A 10,190-nucleotide genomic window follows, 5' to 3' on the forward strand; every position below is an offset into this window, starting at 1 on the left:
AGTGGTTTGAGTAAACCCGGTGAGCTCTGTCGATCTCAATAAGCCCAGGAGCAGCTGAAGCGAGGTCCGGGATCCAGCAAGGCAGCATCTTCTGTAGATAACGAACGGGGTCGTCACCCTCAATGCCCGATGGTAAATTTACCAACCTAATATTGTTTCGTCGTGATCTGTCTTCCAAATCGTTAATTTTCATTTGGAATTTGTCAATCTGGGAGAGACAATGGTTAGTGTCCTTTTTTATTTGACGAAGATTGCCTTGCAAAAACTCAACTTTAGCAGATACCCTCTCCATGTTTTTAGCATGAGTGGTGATATCTTCTTTAAGTGATCGAAGCATGGCTCCGTTTTCAGCCTTGTAATCCTTTACCGGGCCCAGCGCAGCCCCCAAGGCCTCGGACAACATGTCAGCTACCATGCAGCGCATCGAATCTCTTTGAGCGGCGATTGCTTGCGATATCACCGAGGCCACATCGTCAGGCAAAGGAGAGGACTTAAAACGTTTGCCCTCCGGATTTTTTTGTGGAGAAGCAGTGTTTTTCTTGTTCGCTGCCATCATTAAACAGGATTTAATAAGAAAAAAGAAGTCTTTAGGCAAAATAAATTTAAGTATAAAACGTAGATAGGGGATAACAGTCAGGAGCTTAATGAAGTGCGACCATCTCGCGGCGCGCGTCACCGGAAGTCAAAACAATATGCTTTTAACACCTCTGTTTCCTGATTATTTCAGTTTTTCCTAACAGTCGTTGAGGCTCATTGGAAAAGAATGTACCAGGTTGCTAGTTCTGAGTTAATGTTTCTTTTTCTGATCATCTAAGGGCGTTGTTTTTTCATGGTTATCCTGGATTTAAAGATTTCCATGAAATTTACCCATTGCCAGGTAATATGTAGTTCCCCATAAAAATTCCCATTTCTGATAGAACAGCGTAAATATAAATATATTTGATCACTTACAAATAAATACAGTAAACGTTTGCCTGATTGGTGCATCATGTGTTACACTGCATTTAGGAACCTGGCAGCCGGTTTAGTTTGCTTCCAGTAAGTTATTGAACACACACTGCATACAGCTGCACGATTTCTTTAAAAAGTCTTCAACAAAAAAGACACCAGCTGCATCAAAGATTGGAACTATATCTGCTAATCGCTGTGTCCAGTACAAAAAGGGAACATTTGACGTGTCAGTTGTATTTTAAACACCTATTTCTGTTTTTATTTTGTTTGATAATTCATTGATGGTGAAAACAGAATGTCTTTAAAAGGTGGACATAAAAAATGAAATATTCTACAACGGAGCATTTACTGCTTTTTAGATAAGCATTTCAATATTTAGGAACATTTGTTGTATAAATACTCTAGAGAAAATGGTAAATTTTTAATGTGACAATGCTGTTTTTTCTTCTTTCATACATATTATGTTTAAACATGAAATATCTTGAAAAACCTATTTTTAGACTGTGAATTGCCATTACCTAAGCAACTCGTTACCATGAAACAAATGCAGCCCTAATCATAACACATACAACAGTTAGAGGGCAGAATGGCTGATACATCTTTCTATTTGATCCTTTTTAGCTAATCAGAATTTGTTTGCCATGTTATGGACAAATATTCCATTTATAGGTTATCAAAAGAACTTGGAAACAACACTCTGCAACAGCCAGCCTAAAATAGATTGGATACAAAGTGTTATAATCTCTCTTCTTAAACTAATCTGTGTGTCAATAGCACATGAGCTATTGCAGGCACCTTAACATTATGTCAAGGTCATTTTGCATCGCTGTGTCATAAAGTTTTAGAGCCCAATTCAATCAACGTTGAGCTTGAAAAAAAGGGTTGTAGGATAATTCAAGTTTGTTTAATTAAATAGTGAAAATACGGTACATGTTTTTTTTTTTTTTTAATTCATCACTAATAATTTATTGATCGAATTAAAATATAATTTGTTCCACATTTGCAGGTTCTCGATTCTGTTGACACCGTGCACTGCAAGCGAGCGTCTTAACCACAATGCAAAAGAACTGGACTCGTCTGCAATCCTGGTTTTAGTGCTTTTAACTTCCTCTCATCTCACCAACAGGGGACAGAATCCATAACGGCAGTGATATATATATATACACACACACATACATACTGTATATACTGTATATATATATATACTGTAATTATTTAATGGGTAATTACGGCTCCATCCACAGTATAAAAGACCCACTCCTGGCTCAGAGCGGAGGAGAGTATTAGAGAAAGTTAAGGAAGTAAGAGTGAATGCTACCAGCCAACAAACAAGGTACTTGTTTATAGTATTATTATTATTATTATTTATTTCTTAGCAGACGCCCTTATCCAGGGCGACTTACAATCGCAAGCAAATACAAATACATTCAAGTGTTACAATACAAGTAATACAATAAGAGCAAGAAATACAATAATTTTTGTTCAAGTGTGACAAACCACAATTAAATAATACAGCAGATAATAGTGATAGTTACATCAGGATATGATTAAATACAAAGTACTACAGGTTAAACACTTGGCAGATTACAGTATTCTGAAGTACAGGATTAAATGCAGTAAAATAGGGGGCAGATAAGAGCAAAATAAAGCACATTTAAATGAAGGGTGATAGTGTCCCAGGATACAAACAGAGGAGTTCTACAGGTGCTGTTTGAAGAGGTGAGTCTTCAGGAGGCGCCGGAATGTGGTCAGGGACTGGGCAGTCCTGACATCTGTAGGAAGGTCGTTCCACCACTGCGGAGCAAGGGTGGAGAAGGAGTGGGCTCGGGAGGCGGGGGAGCGTAGCGGAGGTAGAGCCAGTCTTCTAGTGCAGGCGGAGCGGAGAGGTCGAGTGGGGGTGTAGGGAGAGATGAGGGTCTGGAGGTAGCTGGGTGCAGTCTGGTCAAGGCATCTGTAGGCTAGTACAAGAGTCTTGAACTGGATGCGAGCGGTGATCGGGAGCCAGTGGAGCGAGCGGAGTAGTGGAGTAGCGTGGGCGAAGCGAGGCAGAGAGAACACCAGGCGGGCAGCAGAGTTCTGGATGAGCTGGAGCGGACGGGTGGCGGACGCAGGGATTCCAGCCAGGAGGGAGTTGCAGTAGTCTAGGCGGGAGAGTACCAGGGCCTGGACCAGGAGCTGGGTAGCATAGTTGGTGAGGAAGGGTCGGATTCTTGGGATGTTGCTCAGGAAGAATCGGCAAGTGCGTGCCAGAGTGGAGATGTGCTGGGAATAAGAGAGGCAGGGGTCCAGGGTGACTCCAAGGTTCTTAGCGGAGGAAGAGGGAGAGAGTGTGGTAGATTCCAGAGGAACAGAGATAGAGAGATCAGAGGAGGGGGAGGAGGAGGGAAAGAAAAGGAGGTCAGATTTAGAGAAGTTGAGTTTGAGGTGATGCGAGTGCATCCAGGAGGTAATAGCAGACAGACAGGTAGAGATACGGGAGGAGATGGTGGAGTCAGAGGTGGGGAAGGAGAGGAAAATCTGAGCATCATCAGCATAGAAATGGTATGAGAAACCATAGTAAGAATTATTTGTTGGTGTTTATTTTTACTTTGGCCAGTGTGCCCTTTATTTTGTGTTTGGTATAAACTGTTTGTTTGTTTTTGTTTATTAATAAAATACTGAGTGCCGTAGCGCTTCAGCTTCACCTGTACGTCCTGTGTTTTTGGTTTTCATTTCTTGGTCTGACATCACCACTGCAGCCCTCAGTGTCACAATATATAATATGTATTTCAGGCACTGAAATACCGCTGGCGCATTGCTATGAAAATGTGCACCTTTTCAAAGAGATAACCGCTTTCAGCATTCAGTACAGTTCTTTTTAAATAACAAATCATTTCTTGTTTCTTTCTCTCACATATTTCAACCTGCTGCACCACCCCGCCACATTTAAGAACACGTACACAGTTCTCTTTTGTTTAACCAGGGATTTACATTGTTAAAAATCAAAATTCACAGCCACAATAGGTAAAAACAAAAGTCATGATTTGATGTCCACATAGGCTCACGTCTATAGTTTTTATTTGGTTTACATGGGATGGGACTTGCACCATCACAAACGTACTGCAAGTAAAGTCACCTTGTCCAAGACGATATCTGCAATGGACTTGAGTGTATAAACGTACATGTTACACAGCGATGCTCCCTTGATTATTCCTGCACTTGAGGTCATTGGCCTTCCTGTTGTGGTTATGATCTCAACATCACAGACACTGACAGAATTACATCCACAACAATCCGGTATGGTGCATCACATGATTTAAGAGACTCGAATGTGTTACAGGACAGTGCTTGGTCCCTATTAAAATGACTGATACCTACAAACAGAGCTGAAACTGGTGCAGGGCGAGCGGGGCAGCCGGCCAGGGTGCAAAGCTGTGAGGGGCAGGAACATGAAATGCATTGCCTTGCGAGTAATGATTTTATTTTGCGGTTCTCAATGTTTTCTCTTGTCAGCTGTCAGCGCCCCCTAGCATAGTCTGAAGATCGCATGCCCCTCTGCACTAGAAAGGGGAATGCGTCACTTCCTTAGCTAACAGTCTTAACAACCATTAACCACTAAGGGGACAATGAAAAACTGAGGGATCCTTGTAGAGTAAAGTGTGTTGCATGGCTTAACTATGAATTAGTTGAATTTGCGAATTATTGAAATGTGAAATAACAAGGGAGAACTGAACCTTGAAATATCTGTAGTGTAAAATTCTATAAAGCAGCTAGCACAGAATGGACAGGAAAATCAATTTGTTCGTTACAATGGTCAATCTTTTTAACCAAGATATTGTATTACTCTATTGCTGTTTCCATATTTTGATATGGCTGTTTTGTGTATGGATATGATGATACCATATTTGCATTTGCTATTAAAAGCTGTGCACAACAAAATGACAAACAGAGATGCAAAAGATTGCTTTTCATTTGTATTTTAATTCATTCTTGATTGGGTGTTACAATGCCGTTCTGATCACTGGGGGGATTTAATCAGAGGGTGCTGTCCGTGCTCAAGGCCAGTTGCAGCAGGAGCAGCTAGGGTCGAAGACCAGGCCAGCTTGGCAATTCTGGTTGTAGGTCACTCCGTTCAGGCAGTGCCAGAAGTGGTTCTTGTTGGATGCATCAGGGTACAAGCCACTGGCTTTGCCGGCACAGAAGCCACTCCCTCCACTGCTGCTGCCTCCACTGCTGCCTCCACCGGAGGGAGGGTTGGGCTGGGCAGGGGCCTGAGTCACGGGGGGCAGGGGGTTTGCTGGGGCGGTGCAGCCTGGGAGAAAAAGGAGGTCAGCTGGTCAGTTTGAAAGCCGGGCACTCAACAACTACAACATACAGCAACTACCGTAAGAATCTAAATCTAAATCTAAAGGTCTTTTACAAAAATATACTTTACCCAGCTGGCCTATGTTACTTATAAATGAGTTTTTAGTTTTGCCTTTTTGGTTACAGCATCTTATCCATGGTCTGAGAATTTCACTGAGGTCGTAAAACAACGAAAGCAGCAACCTTCCAGAACTACACCATTACATTGAATGCAGTCATCTTGCAGCATGTGGGACTGTCAGCTCTGGGTTCCATGTTGTTAGATTTCCTATCTGAGATCCCTGAGTTGCTATCAAAAGCATGGCCTCTACACAAATGAGATAAACAGACAGGCATCAATTACCTGTGCTGCCTGTTCCCAGTGCAGTCTTCAGAGTGTTGATCAGGGGGTATTTGCCTTGGTTACAGAAGGTGCCGCTGAAGTCATCCAGATCGATAGTCCAGACCATGGCGCCTCCAAAGTTGTTCTGCTTCAGCCACTGAACCTGTAGGGGGCAACAAAGAGATAGAGCACGGTGTTGAATTGGTTATCAGGGAAGTCAGTAGAATTCCTATTCCCTGGGACTTGAAAGCAAAGGTCGGCTGAAACCCACCTTGATGTTGAAGCTCTTCTCGTTGTCATAGCCGACCCACAGGTTGTCTTTGTAGGCATAGGGGACATCCTGGGGGGCATCCCAGGCCTGAGTGGCTCCCTGACTGATGAAGGTGCAGATCTGGGGAGAAGACAGAGACCAAGCGGGAGTTACACAAGGAGACAGGTCCGTCACCAGCATTTAACTCCTGGCTAACAGGAAGGGGTCTAAGTCATGTAAGATTAAATCAAAACACTAAAGACAGAGAAAAGGTCAGTTTGTTTTAATATAGCATTACTTAAAGGGGCTCACTTTTGCATGTTATTAATATGACATATGAATTTTGCATAAATGCAATATAATACTGGGGTAAGAAATGTCTGGAAGAAGGAAAAGCCATTGGGCCCATCAAGTTGGCCTAGCAGGCCTGAGTACCTCATAATAGGCCCAAAAGCCTGCCTGTCTGGTGAAGGGTCCTGCAGGTCCAGCGCCAGTGGCTGGGGCTCCCACACCATTGTTGGAGGGGTTTGCCAGGGTCCAGGTGTGTCCGTAGGTGGGGAAGCCGACCAGCAGTTTCTCTGCAGGGGCACCACTGCTCTTCCAGTAGTTCATGGCATAGTTCTGGGAACAGCAGCAGGCAAACAAAGGGTTAGATTGAATGCACAATGTGTTAGTCGACATCCGTTCCAGGTATTAATCCTAATTTGTACAATTCTAATCCTAATTCCTATGTAATTAGATCTCGTTCAGTACAGTTAAGAAGATGTTCTCACCACGTTGAAGTCGGTCATGGCGCCCTGGTCGGCAGGTCCCTTGTACAGAGGGCTGTTCTCACCAGTCTGACGCTCCCAGGTTCCATGGAAGTCGTAGGTCATCACGTGGAGATAATCCAGGTACCTGCAGGAGGCAGGAAGAAGCTGGTTTAGTGGCATTGGATCCAGTGGCAGTATCTTAGAACTGTTAGGCAGTGTTAGTGATTTTCTTACTATTTACAACAAGGTTTATGAGGTTTATACAAGCAGTCCTATGGGGAGGACAGGGCTCTCAATGAAGCAGTACAGGTACAGGGGCGAGAAGCTTCTCAGTGGCTAGGGCAGTCTCATAGCCAGGATTCAGTACAGTTCCTGCTAACAAGGATGGCACGACGATGACTGTAATCTCATGGCTCAGCTGTCTCTATCATTCAGGGTTCTCCCCCTCGATGCTGGCTTGCTGATACTCACTGGGAGACCTGGGCGACCTGGTATCCAGAGTCGATGGTTCCCTTGGCGGCTGAGACAGCGGCGGTCACCATGAGACGAGGGCGGTTGCTTTGCTTGGCTTCAGCCTCAAAGGCAGCCTGCATTTCCTGTGAAACAGAGCGCAAGACATTTTAAGAACGGGACATTTTAGGAACAGCTTATGAACAATCATTAGCTGTCTTACACAGTGTGACATATGTATCAGATAGTGGTTCTCAAGGATCTAGGTGGACCAGTTCCCTCTCAGTGTATTATTGACAAAATCTTAGATGATAATTTCTAGTTTCAACATGTTATGCTGAAGCAAGCTACATTAACATTCTTAGTTCCTGCTTTTTCCCCCCCTGCCTTTTAAGCAAGCACATGTTTGTCAGAATCGTGGGATGGTGGTCAATGTGTTTCCCAGTACCTGGACCAGGGTGGTGAAGAGCTGCTTGTCCTGGGAGGGGCTGCCTCTGGAGCCGGGGTATTCCCAGTCAATGTCCAGCCCGTCAAACTCGTACTGCCTCAGGAACTTGATCACAGACTGGATGAAAATCTGACGGGTGCCAGAGCTGGCCACCATAGCAGAGAACCTGCAGAGAGAGAGAGAGAGGAGGGTTTGTGAGGACAGGACTGTGAGGTAGACAGAGAGAGAGAGAGAGAGAGAGAGAGAGAGAGAGAGACAGAGAGAGACAGAGACTGCACACAGAGCAAAACTCACTGAGCAGTTCCAAAGTTCCAGCCACCAATAGCCAAGAGGGTCTTCAGGTTTCCATTCCTGCGAGGGATCAAGAGACAGACGTTTAGTTTCTACACATGTTTCAGGTTCTTACCTTGTGGAATCTTGATTGAAATGTTGACATGTGCCATTGTGTAATAGTTTATCCTACTCTGCCACTTGCATACCCTTGTCCTACCCTTCGCCCCTGTTCGGTTTTGGACTTTCCCTCGACAGGAACTCACTGGTTCTTGAGGCCGTTGAACTGCGAGTAGAGTTTGACATCGTCCCACTCATAAGTCTTGATCTGGTTGTTACTCATTCCAGCGAAGGCATAGATCAGGTGATCACACAGGCATGGGTCGATGTTGGTGGGGAAGTACTTCCCAGCTCCTGGTCTGTACTGGGCCCAGTTGGTGAAGTAACATGAAAGGATGTAGGAGGATCCTGGGATTATAAGGTTAAGAAGAAATATTAATCATATATGCATTACATTGTGTCTGCAGTGTGGCCAACCCTACTAAAAGTGGTCTTTTACAGAGAACTAGATTGAGGTGTAATTACTTGTTCAATCACCATCAAACATTTTGCTGACATTGTGGTCCACAGTAAACATAAATGGACATTAAAACCTGTAAGAACACATGTAAAGTATGCAAAAATATCTGTAAAGATAAAAGTGAAATTGCAAATAGAGAAAATAGATATGCAGTCATAAGAAACACTTCATACAAAAATATAACACAATAAAATACGTAGGAGAGACAGGTACAACAATATATAAAATAATGCAGAATCACTTATCAAACATAAGAAATAATAAAGTAAATTAACCAATAGTTCAACACTTTACAAAAGTTACCATAACATGAAAGACCTACAATGTCAGAATTACAAGAGCCAATCAAATCATTATATCAAATAATATAGGCTGATCCAGTTATTTGACAGCTGGAACAATACTGTTCAATAACTGTTTTACCATACTTAATATATATATATAAACAGTTATTGAACAGTATTGCTCCAGCTGTCACATAACTGGATCAGCCTATATTGAGATGCAATTATATAAGTGAAGCTGTGCTGGTGCATTGGTTCTGCTTCATTGATAAAGTCCAGGTTTTATTTCTAAATGCAGCGTGCTGGTTTGTGTAAGATGTGAGTGTTGAAGATGACTTACCTAGCTGCAGATGCAGCAGGAAGGCCAGGCCTGTGAGAGAGAAGCAGTGTGGATTAATGACTCTGGAAGTGATGCCAGCCAGGTGCAATGAATAATACTTACTTCATAGATGGGAATACATTCTATCAAATGCATTAGAAAAGCTAGAAACTGCAGTAACAACTCTTGATTAATAATAATAATAATAATAATAATAATAATAATAATAATAATGACTTATAAATACACTGTTTTACTGCAGGGTCTTTAACCCCACAACCCTGCATTTTGGATACCAGCATGAACTCAACAAGGTATAAAAAAGGTTATGGCTTCCGGACTGTCCTGGTACTGTATCTCTATACAAACATGTAGAAGTTGCACACCTGTATTATATACTCTATATTATTACAAGTGAGTATGATAAGCAGTGCACCTGAAGCTCAGAAGACTGTAGTTACTGTATAAATATAATAGCACAGGCTATACCTGAGAGTAAAGCGTAGAACAACCTGAACAGATGTGTAACATAACATTGTACAGCTTGATCTAAAATGCAATAAGATAGCAATTCTGTAATAGTTAGCAGAAGCAGATAGCAATGGGAGCAGTACTTACCAGTCCAGATCAGTAGCTTACCCATCTTCAGCTTTGTACATTAAACTGAGGGCTGGATGCTCCTTATATACCTTTAAACCAGAGGCCAGTACTCTTATCAACACAGGAGCTGTTTCCCTACACTTAAATGATATCACACTTTCAAACTAAATGTTACAATCCATGGCGCTCGTCAGATAATGGGGTTATTGTTAATGTAAATGTTAAAGCTGATATTGACACATTACTCTAAATTCCAGCTATAGGCACGTCCGCATGCAAATAAAAAGCCATTATTTTCCATTTTTGCATGACTTTGTCTCAAGGATATCATATTCAGGACTTAATGTTTCTGATTAATGGAAGATACAATAGTTACATAACTGTATTACATAATTACAGTACAATTGTATTGTATCTTTGACATAGGAGGAGGACAGGGAGGGGGGTGGAACCCCTTTCTGAGCAGAATGAGTTATGTGGAGATTTGAGAGAGCTTGTGTGGTTTTAGGGTGACAAGAGAGAAATCCTAAAGCTTGGTCTCAATACAGGCTTCTTTCTGCTGATTTATGGCAGAAACATTAGATAAATCAGTGAATATTGAAGACAACCTGCCAATTAAT

At 42.5% G+C, this 10,190-nt stretch overlaps 1 protein-coding gene across 1 annotated transcript; it reads right to left on the reverse strand.

Annotated features, from left to right (window-relative positions):
- Nucleotides 1-4,902: 4,902 nt before the first annotated feature.
- LOC117432214 (acidic mammalian chitinase-like) lies at nucleotides 4,903-10,190 on the reverse strand. The gene is made up of 11 exons (XM_034053799.2): nucleotides 9,589-10,190; nucleotides 8,992-9,021; nucleotides 8,054-8,255; nucleotides 7,812-7,868; nucleotides 7,518-7,683; nucleotides 7,091-7,215; nucleotides 6,641-6,764; nucleotides 6,303-6,488; nucleotides 5,889-6,008; nucleotides 5,639-5,780; nucleotides 4,903-5,242 (listed from the first exon to the last, which is right to left on the reverse strand). The coding sequence occupies exons 1-11, from the start codon at nucleotides 9,611-9,613 to the stop codon at nucleotides 4,986-4,988; spliced, it is 1,434 nt and encodes a 477-aa protein (XP_033909690.1). The 5' UTR covers nucleotides 9,614-10,190; the 3' UTR covers nucleotides 4,903-4,985.

This window comes from Acipenser ruthenus, chromosome 29 (assembly GCF_902713425.1).
Source record: "Acipenser ruthenus chromosome 29, fAciRut3.2 maternal haplotype, whole genome shotgun sequence".
NCBI lineage: Eukaryota > Metazoa > Chordata > Actinopteri > Acipenseriformes > Acipenseridae > Acipenser > Acipenser ruthenus.

What these genes read in the sequence shown, in the direction of transcription:
- LOC117432214 (XM_034053799.2), bottom strand. Translation starts at nt 9,613, where the DNA reads ATGGGTAAGCTACTGATCTGGACTG. An exon ending in TGGAACTTTGGAACTGCTCA is followed by an intron (nt 7,684 to 7,811) that starts GTGAGTTTTGCT and finishes CTCTCTCTGCAG; the next exon opens with GTTCTCTGCTATGGTGGCCA. An exon ending in CAGGTCGCCCAGGTCTCCCA is followed by an intron (nt 6,765 to 7,090) that starts GTGAGTATCAGC and finishes TGCCTCCTGCAG; the next exon opens with GTACCTGGATTATCTCCACG.